Genomic DNA, 21,268 nt, shown 5'->3' with positions numbered 1-21,268 from the left:
CGGCACAGCTTTGTGGGCCGAAGGGCCTGAATTGTGCTGTAGTTTTTCTATGTTTCTGACTTAATTCTCACCATCTTGGCTAAGTCAATGGTGATAAGAGGAGAGCTTCCATTGCTGGTCAGACTGACAAAACAACCTTTACCAAGTTCCTTCCTTGCCCACATTAATATATCCCTGGTCCTTATTCATTTTGTTGTCACATCAGCTCTTCATGATTGTAACCCAAATATCATCTCCCCTAAAACCACCACTCACCCCTTTCCTCCATAACCCACCAATGCCCATATTCTGAACCAAGTGAGTCAGTTGGTACTACACCCCAAATTTCAGGTTATTCTACTTTCTGACTAAAGGTCTGAGTTCACATTCAATAGGCCCATTTGAGGTGACAATGTTTAATAAATGAAAAATGTTCATTCACACGATATAAGTAACAGTTTTTATTGTCAGAAGCATCTACAGACAGGATTCACTCAAATTCTAAAGAAAATCATGCATATGTTTTATAACCAAGTGTTTTTACAGAGCTTCGTCAAACTAATTTGCAAAGAGGTGCCTATTCCATGTTTATAGTCAATGGTGCCATGATATCCGCAACCTAGCTTCTATGTGTAGTCCAGCCTTCCTAGTATAACACGTCTGTTTAATAGAGTTTTCTGCCTGCAGGAGTGAACATCATAGTCCTATCCTTGTATATCCTCAGTGGGCACTGCCTGTGATGACCAGTCAATGATCTTTTACCTATATTGTCTGGAAAAACTACTCAGTTGGTTTCATTGAATATCAGAATTTTAGACCACAAAAGGAACCATTTTTCCCATTGCTCCATGCCTTCTCTCCAAAAGAGCACCCTCCTATAATTCCATTTATCTGCCTTTTCCCATTCAGTCCATCATTCTTCTCGACAGAATATTCTAATTAATTCAATTTTAAAATATTTATTGTAATGTCAATAATGCAATAAAGCTATGTCCTTAATAATTTGTGTGACCTTGCAGTAAGATCTTCAGCATTAAAGGGCAAAAGGAGCACTTAGTTTGCTAGGACATGAAGCTTTTGACCAAATGCAGACAAGAGCATACTGAAGAGATATGTAAATGTGGAAGAGGAATGTTATGAAATGGATGAACTTAGGTCACACTTTTTCAAACCCTGTCTTAAGCTGTATCAGTCTCTACCTGAATATATGTATCCCAACAAACTGAGAGTATGCTACCTCCTGCAAATTACCATACAAGATGAACAGGTGCCTCTTTACACCAGTAAAACACACTGAATACAGCAGGTCAGCAGATCTCCCTGCTAGTCAATCTAGTGCTAACACTGCAAACATAAATCTTATCTGACCATATATCATTAGTAGCTCATTATTATATTATAACACAGTGATATTATCTTGAAGGTCATCCTCAGGCTGTTGAGTTACCCCAGGAACAGGGTTCTCTGTCATCTCATCAGGCAGTGTTGATGATAATTCACATGCCTTTGTTTCTGGCAGATCTTTCCCTTCACACTGCAACCTCTCCAGCTCTTGGGTGAACTTAGTATTTAAGGTGGATTTGATCAGCTCCGATATCACCTGTGGTAAGGCCTTCATTTTTGCTTCATACTCGTTCTGTGCCTCCAACTGGTACTAAATGTCATGAAAAACAACAAGAGAGAAACAGGTAACCAGATGCTGAAATGAGACTTAATGTATCTTGGCTCATGTTGTTACAGATAGGATTCTCTGGCATTAGTGATGTAATTGCACAGCAACTCGTTTGTTTACATAGTGACTCAAAATGTTTCACATGCTATGATTTACTTTGAAATGAAGCACACAGTACATTCATAGAAGCCAAAATGAATGACCAAAGCAGCATTCAGTTGGTCCTGACTGATTAGTAACTTCATCTACTTACTTGGTTCCATACCCTCAATTTTGCCAAACAAAACTTGACTAATTTTTAAAGGGGAAAGAATTCAAAATTTCCATGAACCTTAATCAGAAGAAGTGTCCCCTGACTTCATCCTTGAATAGCCTAACTTTAAGATACTAAACCATCAGAGGAAATAGTTTCTCTATCTTATCTATAAAATACTTCCTCATTTTTAATTTTCTATACTCAGTAGCCATATTATCTCATATTGGGCAATGCTGCCCTGGAGAACTGGCCCTGCTTCTTACTGGGGTAATGCTCTATTGTTAGAGGTGCTATCTTTCAGATAAGATGTTAAACCAAGCCCTTGCCTGCCCCCTCATGGATGCATTAGATCCCATAGTGCTACTTAAAAGAATAGTAGAGATCATATTAGTGGCATTGTCCATATTATCCTTTGACCAAAGTCTCTAAAATGGATTGCAGCACCTTGAAAAGTCATCACTCTGAAACACTAACTCATTTTTCTGATTTTTCTGTGTCCTTAAAACAGACCATTTGTCCATTATCTCACTGGTATGTGTAGAACCTTGCTGTGAACAAATTACCATATCTTCTGCATTAGAGGAGTGGGTACACTGCAGAAGTATTTAATTGGGTATGAAGTATTCTGAGATTAAAGTGTATCCTTCAGGGAAAAGAGATTTCAGAGTTTCCCTTCAAAAATGGGGCCTCAGGCATTCAATCCTACACTGAAGTCTTTGCCTAGACTATCCTGAGATTCAGTTTGAACCCTCAGCTTTCTCACTCAGAAGCTAGAGTCCTATGGTTAAAATTTAGAAATTTTAAACATTTTGTACAGGATATCAGAATGAGGTTTATTATGATGGACATAGATGTGGTGAAATTTATTGTTTCGCAGCAGCAGTACAGTGCAAAGACATAAAATACTGTAACTGACAAAAATAAATAGTGCAAAAAATAGAAATAATGAGATGGTGTTCATGGACCATTGGTGGAGCAGAAGAAGCTGTTCCTAAATCACTGAGTCTGGGTCCTCAGGCTCCTGTGCCTCCGCCTCTTGAAGATGACCTCACTGGTGGGGAGGGTTGTGCCCGTGATGAAGCTGGCTGAGTCTACAACCCTCTGCAGCCTCTTGTGATCCTGTGCATTAGAGCCTCCGTTCCAGGCTGTGATGCAACAGTCAGAATGGTCTCCACCATACATCCATAGAAATTTGCAAGAGTCTTTGGTGACATACCGAATCTCCTCAAACTCCTAACGAAGTAGAGCCACTAGCGTGCCATCTTCATGATTGCACCAATGTGTTGGGCCCAGGATAGATCCTCTGAGATGTTGACGCCCAGGAACTTGCTGCTCACCCTTTCCACTGCTCAATGAGGACTGGTATGTGTTCTCCTGACTTCCTCTTCTTTAAGTCCACAATCAATTCCTTGGTCTTGTTGATGTTGAGTGTGAGGTTGTTGTTGCAACACCACTCAACCAGCTGAACTATCTCACTCCTGTAAGCCTCGTCGTTGCCACCTGAAATTTTACCAACAACAGTGATGTCATCTGTGAACATATAGGTGGTGTTTGAGCTGTGCTTAGCCACACAGTTATGAGTGTAGAGAGACTAGAGCAGTGGACTAAGCATGCATCCTTAAGCTATGTCTGTGTTGATCATTAACGAGGAGGAGATGTTATTACTGATCCACACTGCTTGTGGTTTCCCAATAAGGAAGTCAAGGATCCAGTTGCAGAGGGAAGTACAGAGGCCCAGGTTTTGAAGCTTGTTGATTAATACCAAGGGGATGATGGTGTTGAATGCTGAGCTATAATTTTTTTTATTCCAAAATAAACTTTATTCATAATAAAAGACAAACTATATACAATAATAAAACAGTGCAAACCTTTACATTCATGTACAGATCAATCATTAGTGTTACTTTTTATAAAAAGCACAGCACCAATGCCACTCATGTGGCTCCCTGGGGTGATACCCCAATCCCATATTTACAATATTTAAGGGGCTTCCTTGCCTGACCCCACCCCTCCCTCTCCTGTGGCAGAAGAACCTTAAACTGTTGTCCTTCCCCACCGAGCCCTTGCGTTGGCTGCACCCAGCTTCAATGTGTCCCTCAGCATGTACTCCTGCAGCCTGGAATGTGGCAGTCGGCAGCATTACCCTACGGACATCTCGCAGTGCTGGGAGACCAACAAGTTTTGGGCAGACCAAAGGGCGTCTTTCACCAAGTTGATGACCTTCCAGCAGCAGTTGATGTGCTTCTCTGTGTGTGACCCAGGAACAGCCCGTAGATCAGAGAATCCTCCGTTATGCAGCTGCTGGGTATGAACTGTGACAAGGACCCTTGCATCTTTCGCCACACCCTCTGCGCAAACCCACAGCCTGCAAAGAGGTAGGCGACCGTCTCATCCCCAGCGCAGTCCTCCTGGGGGCAGCGGCACTGAGAGTGATGTTCCTACCATGCAGGAAGGATCTGACTGGGAGGGCCCCTCTCACTGCCAGCCAAGTGAGGTCTTGGTGCTTGTTGGTGAGTTCTGGCGATGAGGCATTCTGCCAGATCATCTGGAGAGTCTGCTTAGGGAACCACCCCACAGTATCCATCGAGTCCTTCTGCGGTGTCTACAGGATGTTACGCGCCAACCACTGCCTGATAGACTTGTGGTCAAAGGTGTTGGTCTGGAAGAACTTTTCCACGAAGGACAGGTAGTGCGGCAATGTCCAGCTGACTGGGGCATTGTGCAGCAGTGGGGCCAGGCCCATCCTTCGCAACACCAGGGACAGGTAGAACCTCAGCACGTAGTCACACTTGGTGCCCACGTACTTCGGTTCCATGCACAGCCTGATGCAGCCACAGACGAAGGTGGTCATCAGGATGAGGGTGACATTGGGGACACTTTTGCCCCCAGTGTCCAGGGACTTGTGCATGGTGACCCATCGGACCCGCTCCATCTTGGATCCCCAGATGAACTGGAAGATGGCACAGGTGATTTCCAAGCCAGAGGAGCGAGGAACAGACCACACCTACGCCAAGTATAGCAGCCCTGAGAGCACCTCACACCTGATGACCAAGTTCTTCCCAGTTATTGAGAAGGAGCGCTGTTCCCACTGTCCCAGTCTCTGCTTCACTTCCCAATCCGCTCCCGCCAATTTTTGTTGCACGCCCCAGCCCCTCCGAACCAGATCCTCAGCACCTTCAGGTAGTCAGGCCTGACAGTGAAGGGGATGTTGGATCGGTCGGGCCAGTGGCCGAAGAGCATGGCCTCGCTCTTTGCGCGATTGACTCTGGCCCCTGATCAATCTGCGAACTGACCTTGGGTCCAAGCAGAAGACGGCGATGTCGTCCATGTACAGGGAGGTTTTCACCTGGGTGCCCTCACTGCCTGGCAACATCACCCCTCTGATGCTGTCGTCCTTCCTGATGGATTCAGCAAAGGGTTCTATGCAGCACACGAACAAGACAGGAGAGAGAGGGCAGGCCTGCCTGACTCCAGACTTTATGGGGAAGCTATCTGTTTCCCACCCATTGATTTGGACTGTGCTACTGATGTCTTTGTAGAGCAGTTGGATCCAATTCCTGATTCCCTCCCCAAAGCCCATTTTGGTGAGCACATCCAACATGTACATGTGTGATATCCTGTTGAAGGCCTTCTCCTGGTCCAAGCTGACCAGGCAGGTGTCCACCCCTCTGTCCTGCATGTAGGCGATGGTGTCCCTGAGCAGCACAAGGCTGTCAAAGATCTTCCTGCCAGGTACAGCACAGGTTTGGTCCAGGTGGATCACCTGTCCCAGAGCAGACTTGACCCTGTTGGCAACGGCCTTGGACAGGATCTTATAGTCCACATTCAACAGTGAGGTGAGTCTCCAATTTCTGATGTCTGCCATCTCCCCCTTCTGCTTGTAGATGAGGGTAATGGTGCCCTTCCTCAAGGATTCTGACATGCTGCCAGACAGGAGCATAGCGTTATATACTTCCAGCAGGTCCGGGCCCATCCAATCCCACAGAGCCAAGTACAACTCTGCCGGTAAGCTGTCATGTCCAGGAGTTTTATTCGAATCAAAGGACAGGACGGAGCCAGTCAGCTCCTCCAGGGTCATTGGTTGGTCCAGACTCTCCTGCTTGCTGTCATCTAAGACCTCCGTGATAGAGGCCAGGAAGTTCTGGGAGGCGGTGCTGTCTGTGGCCTTTTTGTCATACAGACTGGCATAGAAGGATCTGCAGATCCTTAATACGTCCATCTGCGAGGATGTTACTGAGCCGTCCTCTTCCTTAAGGCTGTGGATCACAGCTCCCCCTGTGCACCTTTTGGAAGAAGAAACGTGAGCACGTCTCGTGCTCCACAGAGCGGACCCTGGATCAGAAGATAATCTTAGAGGATTCGGAGGCGTGGAGCTGTAAGCAGCTGCCTGAGATATGTTTTCCTGTTGTCCAGGTGCTCCAAAGCAGATTGGAGAGCTAGTGAGATTGTGTCCACTGTAGACTTGTTGTGGCGGTAGGTAAATTGCAGCGGACCCAGGCCCTTGCTCAGGGAGGAGTTAATTCTAGCCATAACCAACCCCTCAAAGCACTTCATCACAGTAGGTGTGAATGCCACAGGGCAATAGTCATTGAGGCAGCACACCCTGCTCTTCTCAGGCACCAGTATGATTGCTGCCCTCTTGAAGCAGGTGGGAACCTCAGACTGCAGCAATGAGAGGTTGAAGATGTCCTTGAACACTCCAGCCAGTTGGCACAAGTTTTCAGTACCTGTCCAGGTACACCACTGGGGCCTGACGCCTTGCGAGAGTTCACCCTCTTGAAGGATGTTCTGATATCAGCCAAGACAGAGATCACAGGGTGGCCTGATGCTTTGGGGATTCACACAGATGTAGTGTTATTCACCCTTTCAAAGCCTGCATAAAAGGCTTTGAGCTCATTAGGGAGTGAAGCATCACTGCCATTTGTGCTGTAGGTTTCGCCTTATCATGCTATTGTGAAGTCAACCACCTGGATTATGATGAAGATAGATATGGCAGCATTATGCAGTAAAATGAACAGATGAAGTAGGACCAGCAACAGGCCACTCAGCCCATTGAACCTGTTCCAGTTTTCAATGAGACCATGGCTGATCTGATTGTAAACTTAATTCTGCATTCCCACCTATCCAACCTTTCACACCCTTGTATATCAACAATCTATCCACCCCTGCCTTAATAATATTCAAAAGCCCTGCTTCCACCACTGTTTAAGGGAGAAGGTGCCAAAGACTCAACCCTCAGAAAAAAACGCCTCATTTCCGTATTAAAGGAAGAACAAACATTTTCTCCACATCCATCCTGTCAAGACCTCTCAGGATCTTGCATGTCTCAGTCAAGTCTCCCTTCATTCAAAAACACAAGAACAAAATAAAGTAGGAGCAGGAGAAGGCCAATTAAGACTTCCTCACCATTCAAGATGATCATGGCTGATCTACCCCAGGCCTCAACTCTTCTATGCAAGATGCCCATAGCCCTCAATCCCCTGATCTTTCAAAGATTTATCTACTTCCATTTTAAATACTTCCAGTGAGCTAGCCTCCACAACTCTCTGGGGTAAAGAATTCCAGAGACTCATTACCCTCTGCAAGAAGAAATTTCTACATATATCAGTTTTAAATTACTGGCCACTCACTAGTGAAAAATCTTGACATCTATCCTGTCATGGTCCCTTGGGATCTTACATATTTCAATAAGATCATCCCTCATTCTTCTAAACAAAGACTACTGATCTACCTGTTTAGCCTCTCTTGATAGGACAATCCTCTCATCCTACTCTTTTAAACCAGCTGACATAAGCCTAGCCTGTCCAACCTTTCCTCATGAGACTACCCATTGATGTGCAGGTACGTCTACCTTCTTTGAACTGCTTCCAACACATTACAACCTTTCTTAAGCAAAGACCAATTCTGCACGCAATATCGAGATGTCTCACCAACACACAATGTAACTGAAGTGTAACCTTCCTAATTTTGTATTCAATCCACCTAAAAATAAACAATAACCTTGTTAGCTTTCCGAATTATTGGTGGTACTTGCAAACTAACCCTCTCCAAATCATGCTCTAAGACACGCACATTCCTTTGTATCTCTGAGCTCTAGTTGCACCATTGCTAATTTTTTTTTACTTTTCCTGCTAAAATGAACAATTTGACATTTTCCACATTGTATTTCATCAGCCAGATCTTTTATGTACTTGTTTAACCTATCTACGTATATCCCTTTATGGTCTCTTTATGTTCTCTTCACAAGTTCGTTTCCTACCTATCTGTGTGTCATCAGCAATTTCAGAAATTATATCTTGGCACCCACCTTCATCTGAATCATTTACATAAATTATAAAATATTGAGGATCCAGTATCTTTCCCTATGGCTGACCACTTGCTACATCTTGCCAACCAAAAGACAAACCATTTAAGCCTATTTTGTTTCCTCGCCACTAATCCTCTGTCCTTGCCAATACGTCCAACACCATGAGCTTCTATTTTCTGCAATAACCAAATATTTTCTGAAAATCAATTTAGTTCCCTTTTATTCACACCATATTCTTTATTCAAAGAACTCCACTAATTTAGTCAAACCTAATTTCCCTTTCACAAAACCACATTGAACTCACTTGATTACCATGAATTTTTCAAAGTGACCTCTCTAATAATAGCTTCTAACATTTTCCCTATGGCAGTCATTAAGCTAATTGGTCTGTAGTTTTTGTTTCCCTTTTGAATAAGGGAGTTCCTAATAGAATTGTCCTCAAATTTAAGGAATTTCAGGAAATTAAAACCAAAGCATCATCTGCCTCAATGGTCATTTCCCTTGACACTCTGGGAATGAAGGCGAATGAGACTTATCAGCCCATGGCTCTCAACAATTTGCTCACCACTATCCTGGTGATCATAATTTTCTCCCTGAGTTCAATTCCCAATTTACACCTATCCTGGAATGTTATTGAATCTTCTATAGTGAAGACTGATGCAAAAATCTGATAATTCATCTGCTGTTTCCTTATTTTCCATTATTAATTTCTCATTTTCTGTCAAACCAATAATTTTATGAATTCTCTTAAATACTTTAAAAAATCATATCTGTTTTTACATTTCTGGCTTGCTTTGTCCTCTAGTATATTTTTCCTTTCCTCATTAATCTTTTACATAAGAAGAGAGCAGGAGTAGGCCACTCAGCCCTCAAGCCTGCCCCACCATGTAATATGATCATGATTGATGTTCCCAGATCTCATTTGCTCTTCTGTGCTAGTTCCCCATAGCCCTCAATTCCCTAATCTTTCAAAAATATATCTACTTGCTCTTTAAATATTCCCAGGGATCTAGCCTCCACAACTCTCCAGGGCAAATAATTAGAGATTCACTAATCAGGGAAGTTGTTCCTAAGCACCTCATTTTAATTGACTGCCCCAATATTATAACTGTGTCCCCTCGTTTGAGATGCTCCCACTGGTGGAAACATCTCAACGTTTAGTGTCATATTCTGTAAGGATCTTAAATGTTTCAATAAGAAAGCCCCTTATTCTTCTAAACTCCAAAGAACATAATTCTAATTTCTTTAGCTCTTTATATTTGGACAGCCCTCTCATCCCAGGAACTAGACGAGTGAATCTTTTCTGGACTGCCTCCAATGCTAGTATATCTTTTCTTAAGTAATGGAACTAAAACTGTGCACAGTAGTCTGGGTGTGGCTTCAGCAGTATCCTGTACAAGAATAACAATACTTCCCTATTTCTAAACTCCAACCTTCCTTTAATAAAGGCCAAAAAGCCACTTGCCTTCCTAACTACTTGCTTCAGCTGCCTTCTAATCTTTTTGCAATTCACAAACAAGAACACCTAGATCCCTCTGTACTTCACTCACTTGTGGTATTTCTCCATTTAGATAATAGTCTGCCTTTCGATCCCTCTTACTGATGCACATAACCTCGCACTTTGCCATATTAAATTCCATTTTTCACCCACTACTTCTGTATTCAGTTGCATAGTTCTTATATCCTCATCACAACATGCCCTCCCACCTATTTTTGTGACATAGGCAAACTTGGATCTTGACAGTCTGCTCCTCCTCCAGATCATTAATATAAATCATAAATAATTGAGGGCCAAAATATGATCCTTGGGGCAATCCACTGGTTACATCCTACCAGCCTGAAAAAGTACTGTTTACTTCAACTCTGTCTTCGCTGCAATAAACCATACTTACATACATCCCTAATACCGTGAGCTCTTATGCACAAGCTGTTTATTAACGCCTTATCAAATGCTTTCTGAAAATCCAAATGCTCTACATCTACAGGTTCCCCTCTATCAAATCTGCGTGTTACATCCTCAAAGAAGTCAGGCAAATTTGTCAAACATGATTTATCATTCATAAAACCATGTTGATTTGGTTTGACTACATTAACCTTCTCTAGAAGACTAACTATTTCTTCCTTAACTATAGGCCTCAACATCTTGCCAACAGATGTTAAGCTAACAGGCCTACAGTTACCCACTTTTTGTCTTCCTCCCTTCTTAAGTCATATTTGCGATTTATCAGTCTGTTGCTATCTTCCCACAAGTCAAGTAAGTTTTGAAAAATCTCCACTCTGCAGCCACTTCCTTTACTGTACGGGCCATTTCGGACCGAGTGGTTGTCTGCCTGTAGCCCCAGTAGTTCATAGAGTTGTACAGCATAGAAACAGGCCCTTTGGCCCCACCACGTCCATGCCGACCATCCCTCATAATGATGATTGTTACAGATTTTCCATTCCTGTTTGAAAACTAGTCAATCAGAAATCTTTGGGATACTTCGGTGTCCTCCATTGTGAAGATTAATGCAAAATATTGATTTAACATCTGCCATTTCCTTGTTTCCTGTTACTAATTCCCCAGTCTTCCTCTCTTGGGGTCCCACACTTACCTTAGCTACCCTCTTCCTTTTTATATATCTATTGAAGCCCCTTGCAGTTTGTTTGATATTACTTTCCAGTTTCTCTCATTATCAATTTTCTCCCTCTTTTCTTAGTATCTCACTGCCAAATCTTGTAAAGATCCCAATCCTCTAGTGTATCATTAGCCCTTCCCATTTTATAAACTATGGTCTTTGCTTTCATATTTTCCATGACTTCCTTTGTTAATCATAGATGATTTATCTCTCTCCTGGGATTCATTTTCCTAACTGGGATGTTTCTTCTGAGCGTTATGGACTAGTTGTTTAAATATCTGCCACTGCTCATCCACTGACCATCCCATTTATCCAGACAACTCTATCTCGATACCATTGTAATTGCCTGTATTTACATTGAGGGCACTTGTTACGGATCCCTCACTGTATACAAAATTCTATCATGTTGCGATCACTACTCCCTGAGGGATCCTTAACCACAGCATCTTTTATTGATCCTGCCTCATTACATATGACCAAATCTAGTCATCTTTTTGTCATTCTTTGCTGTATTTTTGATCTGACCAATCTGCCCACCTGCCACCCTGTTAAACTATATGCTTTTCCCCTAAGTTTGATACATTCCTTAGTTTGTTTTAGTTAACAGTGGAGGATGTGCCCCCCCTTGGAAATGCACCATTGTTGTATTATTTAATTGATCTATAACATGAGAATTTCTGGCATTAAGATAGTAACCATTTCAATCATAAATTAGACAGGAGCAAAATCTGACCAAGGGCTTTCTGATAACTGAATACAGCTTCAGAAATGACATAAAGCTCCCAGAAATTGGCTTCCAACCTTTCACTCAGATAGAGTATCCTATCCAGATTCCCATCTCTCGATTGTACCCCATTGAATTCCACATGATATCATACAAAGATGAAGGAACACATCCAACTCTGCAAACTTTCATACACACTACAAGCTTATTCCCATCCTGTTACCTCTTTTTCCTTTTCCTTAATTTCTTCAAAATCAGCTGCATGCTTTTCCTGGAGTTTGCTTTCAAGCTTCGACTGATGCATTAAAGTCTGCAATAATACAGTGACATAATTAGTGAAAGATACAGGCAGAGGATACAGCATAGAAAGACTAGGGAGACACAGTGAGAGGGATAGTTCAGTGAAGATGAAAAGGTAGCTGGCTGAGGAATAGGAGGTTTACACTGGTTGGGTGGGTAGTGGAAGTGATTGGAGAGTGATGGTTGGGTGTGGAGTGGGCATCTAACTATGGATTGGGTTAGTTGGTTGAGGTGTTGGCAGTGTTTCTTTTGAGTGTGGGCCAGTTAGTTGAGGGTGGAAACGGTTGGTTAGGGGCTGGTACCATTGTGAAAAGGAAAGTGGAGCTATTCGTTGTGGAATGGGATATGTTAGTCATGGAATGGTAATATTGATTGAGGTCCAGAGGTGTTAGGGCATCTGTTGCTGTGTAGAGAGATTGGTTCTACAATGGTCTAAACATTCAAATGCATTTTTATTATTGCTCAGAGTTTGGAACAAATTACAGTGCCACATATAAAGTTAAAAAGAGAAAATATTGGAAACACTTAGTAGTTCAGGTAGCATCTGTGAGAAGAGACGGAGTTAACATTTCAGGTCTGAAACCACTGTGTAATGTGCACTGTGTAATGAATTGATCTGTACGAACGGTATGCAAGACAAGTTTTTCACTGTACCTCGGTACAAGTGACAATAATAAACCAATACCAATACTCATCAGAAAGAGAGATAAATTATATAAGAAATGACACTGAATTTCCATTTTCCTCTTTTTTAAAATTTGCATCCCACTCCCACTCTGACCTCTCTGTTTGTGGCCTCCTGAACTGTTACAATGAGGTCCAATGTAAACTTGAGGAACAATACGTCATCTTCCACCTCGATACGTTGCAGATGTCTGGACTCAATCTCAAATTCTCTATCTTTATGTAACTCATTCTTTCTGTCTATGACAGAACTGGGCATTTCTGCTGGTCATCCATACATGATTTTGACTCAGATTTTCTATCTCCATTAGTACAGCCTAACCCACTGCATGTCTCACATCTCTGCTATTAGCAGCACAAACAAAGAAGCATAATCACTGGGTAACTGCATCATGAACTATTTGACTAGTCTCACTTATCACAGGTATTATCACAGGCATCACAGCCTCCCCTCCTTGGACTCTGTCTTTACCTCTTGTTGTCTTGGTGTAGCAGCCAGAATAATCAAAGATCCCACCCACCCAGGACATTCTTTCTTCTCTCCTCTTCCATTGAGTAGAAGATACAGGTGCCTGAGGGCACGTACCACCAGACTTAAGGACAGCTTCTACCCCACTGTGATAAGACTATTGAACAGTTCACTTATACAATGAGATGGACTATAACCTCACGATTTACCCTGTTGTGACCTTGCACCTTATTGCACTGCACTTTCTCTGTAGCTGTGACACTTTACTTTGTACTGTTACTGTTTTTACCTGTACTACATCAATGTACTTTGTACTAACTCAGTGTAACTGCACTGTGTAATGAATTGACCTGTTCGATCGGTTTGTAAGACAAGCTTTTCACTGTACCTCGGTACAAGTGACAATAATAAACCAATACCAATACCAATATTCCCTTTGTACTATCTATTCCTCGTGCCACCCCTCTGCAACATAAAATTACATTTATTATCTCAGCCAGTTCTGACAAAGGGTCTCTGACGTGAAACATTAACCCTGTTTCTCATTCCACATTTGCTGCCTGACCTGTTGAGTGTTTCCAGCATTTTCTGTTTTATTTCAGATTTCCAGCATCTGTAGTTTTTTTTCTAACTGTGCCACATACCAGCTTGAATTCTTTCACCGACACTTGAATATGGTGCTCAGTGATCTCTTTCTTGCGCCTGTGAACAGGAAGCACAGTTGAATAACCACGAGTACAGAACAAGTTAATTCCAGATTGGACTGCTTTCCCTTATAAAGAATGCAGTAGAACCAAAATCCGAAGGTGGCAGCTGTTCAGAGCTCCTCTCATTCCCATGTTCCAACAGGCACATACTGCCATTGAAACTAAAGTTTACTCTTTTTTGATATGCATGTACACCCATCCTTAATGTTATAAGGTAAATGTGTGTACACACATCCATAAACTCAAGTTGTGTATATTGTGTCTGGATGATTATTGCAGGGGCTTGGTTGGGGGTGGGACGACAATGCCCCAGAATTACTACTTCTGTACAGCACAATGCCTGAATCACACTGTGCAAATCATGCATTACCTCCAGCTCATGCATCTGCAAGGCCACGGTACTGTTAAACTGCTCAGACTCTCTCCTCAAGCTCTCAGGCTTTTAACACCCTCCCACCCCAAAAGTAAAGTACCTTAACTGGCCTAGTCACTAAAAGAATGACCTGGTGTCAGCGACCTATGTTAGGCTTATGTTAGGAAATACTAAAGAGAATATTTATTGACAATATTTGTGGAACAGCCTGTGAGCCCCTACAACCCATTTCCACTACCTCTCGTTCAGAATAACAATGGACAGCTTGTCCCAAACAACTATGATGTCTGTGTTTTCATATATATATTTCTCCCCATCCAGTGCAAAACCACAGTGATCACCCGAGAAATTCAATAAACCAGATAAAAATCAAGGCCAAATTGGCAAAAAAAATCTTTGGAAATTCCTCTCTGTTTGCATGCAGTTAAACAAAACTAGTCTGGACGATCAGTCTCGTCTATAATTCCCAAAAGAATCTACCCTTTGCAAACGGTGACATTCATCTCTACCAGAAACTGGTCCAGCTTGATAGAATTCAGAAAATCTGAATCTGTTGCTGAAGGTAACAGTAGGTACTGTCCTTGTATCACCACTCTTCTGACACCATGCAGTGGTGTTATACCTAACCACACACCCACAGCTAATGCCTTGTGCTTCCCAAAGCAGTGCAACTGAGTGAAACCCAGTGACACAAATCCATTGCACCACATAGCTGCAGGTTTGTTGGATAAATGGTGGGCTGGATCTTTCAGATTTGATGTCCTTTCTACAGACATATTTAGCCAGTACTTACAAGATTAAGCAATGTGGCAACTTTAGCACATTGCTATCACATAATTAAGAGTTCATTGCTGGTTATCAGATTGTGGTAAATTTTCATTAAAAGAAAGAGATGTGCTGATCACCCACCTCTCCCGGACAATCTTGTCTGCTGTAGTTTTCAGCATTGTCTCGATCTTCTCCTGTCGCTTCTGCTCCAACTTCTTCTTTACTTCCTTCATCTCACTAAAAAAATATGGAGAATTGAAATGAACAACTGGCTTTGATTACAGAGAGCTCTGCAGCATCATATCCATTCCAAACACTGGCACTAAAGTGATAAAAAGAATGGAGTATCCATGATTTGAATCACTTGTATCCATGAATGACTTTCACAGGACAGAAGTATTGAAGACAGGACATTGACACTACATGTGGTGCAATTTATGAAATTTTGAAGGTCCCTGCAGTTCTCCATTTGAAGCCAAAGTTAATGACCCTTGGGAGGATGACAGAAATTTTAAATAGGGAAAATAAAAGTGATTGCAAAGACAGCAAATAAGCTTGACAGGATAAAGTTAAGTTGCTTCACACTTTCCATTAAAACAGCAGATGGAAATGGATAGCATTATCTCCAATCATCATTTTTAGGAATTAGATGCATCTTCACCATCAAAAAGATTTAATTTCTTTTGCTGGAAATAGCAGAAATACAGAGTTATAGCTTCAAGTTCCTGGGAGTGAACATCACCAACAGCCTGTCCTGGTCAAATCACGTAGATGCCACAGCCAAGAAAGCTCACCAGTACCTCTACTTCCTCAGGAGGCTAAAGAAATTTGGTTTGTCCCCTTTGACTCTCACCAACTTTTACCGATGCACCATAGAAAGCATCCTATCTGGATGTATCACGGCTTGGTACGGCAATTGCTCTGCCCAGGACCGCAAGAAACTGCAGAGAGTTGTGGACACAGCCCAGTGCATCACGGACACCAGCCTCCCCTCCTTGGACTCTGTCTTTACCTCTCATTGTCTTGGTGTAGCAGCCAGCATAATCAAAGACCCCACCCACCCGGGACATCTTCTCTTCCATCGGGTAGAAGATACAGGAGCCTGAGGGCATGTACCACCAGACTTAAGGACAGCTTCTACCCCACTGTGATAAGACTATTGAACTATTGACTATTGTTCCCTTATACAATGAGATGGACTATGACCTCACGATCTACCTCGTTGTGACCTTACACCTTATTGCACTGCACTTTCTCTGTAGCTGTGACACTTTACTCTGTACTGTTACTGTTTGTACCTGTACTACATCAATGCACTTTGTACTAACTCAATGTAACTGCACTGTGTAATGAATTGACCTGTACAATAATAAACCAATACCAAAATACCAATACCAAAATAATTACATGCCCACATTCCATCTATCTTTCATTCAGATTGTGGTTTCCAAATTATTTTAATGAGCCAGAAACTGGGAAGATGCCATCTCACTTGACACTAAATACTCACTCTGATGTGCCTTTCACCCAAGTGCTAACATAAATGTATATTTCACCATTGAAATCCACTTATTTTGACTATTATTCATTGTATTATCATTTCTGTGAATATGATTCTTGCTCTATTAGCATTCCAGTTATCTTTTTAAGGGGTTGAAACTAGGATGTATGGAGGACTAAAACAATTCTAGATATCAGCAGAGGAAGGTTAATGTAATTTTACCTCAAGGAGGCTGGAATACAAAAGCTGTTGCAATAGTAATCCTGCTCAGTACAAGAGGAACCACAGGTTTGGACATTTCGTGTATGTGCTTAGCTGAGGTGCCGGTGGTGTGAAGCTATCATGCACAGGATTATGACTGAATGCTTCTGAGTCAGAATCCTGCCTAAATGTATAACTTCTTAAATGCTGCACGCAGTTCTGCGCATCACAGTTGAGGAAGAACAGCTTGGTTTCACAAATAGTGCAATGCATATTCGGAAGAATGATGCTGGGGCTTAAAAGGTTGAGTAATGATGACAGTTTTTAGAACCATAGAACCATACAGCACAAAACAGGCCCTTCGGCCCACTGTGTTGTGCCGTCCATCAGACCACCCTCACACTACCTAACCCCTTCCTCCCGCATATCCCTCTATCTCACGTTCCTCCATATGCCTATCCAACAAGCTCTTGAACCTGTTCAATGTATCTGCCTCCACCACCAGGCTAGCCCTGTAGTCTGTAGACTTTAAAAAGAACTGAGAAGTGATCTGATCAGGGTGTTTAAAATATTTGATGAAGTGGATACCCTACTCCCTATACACTCACAACTGTGTGGCCAGATTCTGCTCTAACTCCATCTACAAGTTTGCAGGTGATACCACCGTTGAAGGCCGTATCTCAAACAGTGATGAGTTGGAGTACAGGAAGGAGATAGAGAGCTTAGTGGAATGGTGTCATGACAACAACCTTTCCCTCAATGTCGACAAAAGAGCTTGTCATTGACTTCAGGAAAGGGGGTGGTGTACGTGCACCTGTCTACATCAATGGTGCTGAGGTCGAGAGGGTTGAGAGCTTCAAGTTCCTGGGTGTGAACATCACCAACAGCCTGTCCTGGTCAAATCATGTAGATGCCACAGCCAAGAAAGCTCACCTGCGGCTCTACTTCCTCAGGAGGCTAAAGAAATTTGGTTTGTCCCCTTTGACTCTCACCAACTTTTACAGATGCACCATAGAAAGCATCCTATCTGGATGTACCACGGCTTGGTACAGCAACTGCTCTGCCTAGCACCGCAAGAAGCTGCAGAGAGTTGTGGACACAGCCCAGTGCATCACGGACACCAGTCTCCCCTCCTTGGACTCTGTCTTTACCTTTCGTTGTCTTGGTGTAGCAGCCCACCCACCCGGGACATCTTCTCTTCCATCGGGTAGAAGATACAGGTGCCTGAGGGCACGTACCACCAGACTTAAGGACAGCTTCTACCCCACTGTGATAAGACTATTGAAAGGTTCCCTTATACAATGAGATGGACTATGACCTCACGATTTACCTTGTTGTGACCTTACACCTTATTGCACTGCACTTTCTCTGTAGCTGTGACACTTTACTCTGTACTGTTACTGTTTTTACCTGTACTACATCAATGCACTTTGTACTAACTCAATGTAACTGCACCGTGTAATGAATTGACCTGTACAATCGGTTTGTAAGACAAGCTTTTCACTGTACCTCGGTACAAATGACAATAATAAACCAATACCAATACCAATACCAGAAGAACAAAGTTCTCTATTGGAAGGGTGCAGAACAAGGAGGTATTTGCTTAACATTAGAGTTTGGTCCTTCAGGAGTACAATCAGGAAGTTCTTCCAGGTTTATCTCAAGTACAACACCCACCACTAAACACAGTGCCACTATATGGTGGAAGGAACCAGGGCCAGGGCCACAGTCATGCCATAGATGCCCAGCTAATCCAGATCTGTCAAAGTCAGAGTCGCGTTTATTGTCATATGCATAAGTACATATCTGCACAGGCGCAATGAAAAACTCACTTGCAGCAGCATCACAGGCACAATAGCATCATATAAGCAGCATTCACAAGAAAAACATAAATTAACATGGCCCAGATGGTAGGTATATATGATCTTGCTTTCCTACTAATTCTCTTGAATTTCTCATGGTATTGCGTCCATTTCCTGCTAGGAATTTCCTCACCATGTCACTGGATTGGAGTTAGAAATTCACAGTCTACCGGAATTATTGCTTAATTCCTCACCTTTCACCTGATTCCTTTAAATTCTTCATTTCAATTGCTTGTTTTTCTTTTGCTAGCTCCACCAGTTTGGCTACTTGCTGTAAGTATAAAGATAAAATCATTGTTGGGATTGTTGCCTGCAACAGTCTATCATCATTGCAATACAGGGGTCAGGAAAGTGAATGGCAAGGGGTATTGAAAGGGTATAGCAAACACAGGCTCCACATCAGATAACAACTACTAAACCAAAATCTCTCCTGTAGTTTCTCTCAGTAACTTTCCAAGTTTCAGTTTATACTGTGGAGCAGTGCCCCACATCACTCCATTCTTGGAATTTTGGGTTACTCTTGGCAGCCAACTTGGAGATCGGCCAACCTCCCTCCTCCACCTCCCCCCTTTTGTTGCCCATCCTGTGGAAATGCTTGATGTATCCTTCATTATCCTTCCAGTATGTGTGTGTATTCTCGGTGTATTGAGAAATATAGCCAGATGATGTTCCAGGTCCTTATAATAAAAGCTGCTTTAGGAGTAGGCCATTCAGCCTTCGAGCCTGTTCCACCATTCAATAGGATAATGAGTGGTCCCACATTCATCAAATCCAATTTCCTGCCCTTTCCCCAAACCTTTGATTCCCCAATTGATTAGAAATCTATCTATCTCAGTCTTACATACACCCGAGGACTCTGTCCCAAAGCTCCCTGTGGCAAGGAGTTTCAAAGATTCACAACCCTCTGAGAAAAAAGTTCTTCCTCATGTCAGCCTTAAATAGTGCTGGTACCCCCTTATTCTAAGACCATACTCTCTGGTGGTATGGACTCTCCCATGAGAGGAAACAACATCTCAGCATTTATCCTGTCTAGCCCCCTAAGAATCTTGCATGTTTCATAAAGATTGCTTCACACTTCTAAACTCCAATGAGTAGAGTCGCAATTTGTGCAACCTTTCTTTCTAGTACAACCCTTACATACCCAGGATCATCCTCCTCTGAATGAGCTCCAATGAAATAATATCTTCCCATAAATAAGGGGACCAAAATTGTTCATAGTACTCTAATTGTGGTCTCACTAGTGCCTTGTCTGGTTGCATTACAACTTTACTACATTTATACCTCCTTGAAATAAGGGCTAAGGTTTCATGAGTGTTCACCATTACCTGCTACACATGTGCAGGCCTTCTGAGTTTCATACACATTGAACCCTTGTGCCACAGCTTTCTGGAGTTTTTTTCTCCATTTAAATAATACACTTTAAAAAAACTTCTAAAAACTTTATGTATCCAGCACGGTAACAGGTCCTTCCAGCCCAATGAGCCCGCGCTGCCCAATTACACCCATGTTAACCTACTAACCCGTACGTCTTTGGAATGTGGGAGGAAACTGGAGCACCCGGAGGAAACCAGTGAGGAGAACGTACAAACTCCTTACAGACAGCGGCAGGAATTGAATCCCGATCGCTGGCGATGTAACAGCATTATGCTAACTGCTATGCTACTGTGCCGCCATTTTGTTCTTCTTTTGTCCTTCCTTCCAAAATGAATAACTTCACATACTGGCTGGACGTGATCAGATTACAATTTTCCAAAAATGCTGCCATTACTTCCTTAATAATTGATTTTAACATTTTTCCAACAATAGATGTTAGATAATCAGCCTATAGTTGCATGCTTTTTTGCCTCCCTTTTTGAATAGGGGTGTAACATAAGCAATTTACCAATCCTCTGGCACTTCTCTAGAATCTAAGAATTTATGGAAGATTATAACTATAATGCATCCACTATCTCAGTAGCCATTTCTTGGCAACCCATTTGGGGTAGGGACTTAACAGCCTTTCGCCCCATTAGTCTTCCTAACACCAATTCTCAAGTGATTGTGAAGGTATTTAATTCCTCTCCAGCATTATTCAGTATTTGTAAATACTAATGCAAAATATCTATTTAAGTGCCCTGCCATTTTCTTGTTCAGCAACCTCATTCTCTAGGGGGGCATTGTTCACTTGGACCTTTCTCTTGTATATAATCCCACCTACCTCCCAGAAGCTAAGCAAGGGAATGCATGAGGCCTTTAATGTGATCACAAGGTCGGAGACTGCTTTTTGCTTTCTCCTCAAGTCATCTGATCGTTTGAAGTTATAGGAATACAGCGAGTCTTGGGCATTCTTCCTAAGAATTACCCAATGTAGGACAAGGACCTGGTGGGTGGGTCAAAAGGTGTGGATGAAGATAGGGTCATGAATTCCCCTGCCAATTCAATATGTTTCCATATTAATGTGTTGTCTAAATAGAGTGATGGCCAAGTTCAAAAATGGGGAATTATAAAGGATTTTCAACCTTTGTAAGGCAATGGAGATACCTTTCCTTATTACCCACAGGCAGCATCCAAGGAATGCAATTCCTCCAGGCATTTGTGTTACCAAGATCAGGCATAAAATGTACCAAGTCAAACTCCTTACAAAGACCAAGGGGTGTGTGACTGAATAACTGTAAAGTGATCAAGAGAGGAGAGCCACAGCTGTAAGCACATATCATCATCTCAATTGCAGGAGGGGATGGTGTAACACAGGATGTAGTAAATCCCCAGACCTGAGCAGATCATTAGAACGGTTTACAGAAAATCCCACAACCTGCAGGTAGAATGAGTAACAGCAAATCCCCGCACTTCAGGAAATGAATAGAATGCTAA

General features: G+C 42.4%; 1 protein-coding gene across 1 annotated transcript in view; it reads right to left on the bottom strand.

Annotated features, from left to right (window-relative positions):
- Positions 1-478: 478 nt before the first annotated feature.
- The window catches only part of LOC127570224 (1-phosphatidylinositol 4,5-bisphosphate phosphodiesterase beta-2-like), a 99,570-nt gene continuing 78,780 nt past the window's right edge, over positions 479-21,268 (bottom strand). Inside the window, exons 28-32 of the mRNA XM_052015532.1 lie at positions 18,613-18,689; positions 14,996-15,091; positions 13,651-13,708; positions 11,777-11,863; positions 479-1,633 (exon numbers count right to left, since the gene is read on the bottom strand). Of these exons, the coding sequence (XP_051871492.1) occupies positions 1,376-1,633; positions 11,777-11,863; positions 13,651-13,708; positions 14,996-15,091; positions 18,613-18,689 (576 nt within the window). The 3' untranslated portion in view covers positions 479-1,375. The remainder of the gene's footprint in view (positions 1,634-11,776; positions 11,864-13,650; positions 13,709-14,995; positions 15,092-18,612; positions 18,690-21,268) is intronic.

This window comes from Pristis pectinata, chromosome 1 (genome assembly GCF_009764475.1).
Source record: "Pristis pectinata isolate sPriPec2 chromosome 1, sPriPec2.1.pri, whole genome shotgun sequence".
Lineage (NCBI taxonomy): Eukaryota > Metazoa > Chordata > Chondrichthyes > Rhinopristiformes > Pristidae > Pristis > Pristis pectinata.
Note: the sequence above shows the minus strand (reverse complement) of the source record. Positions and strands in the feature narration are given on the sequence as shown.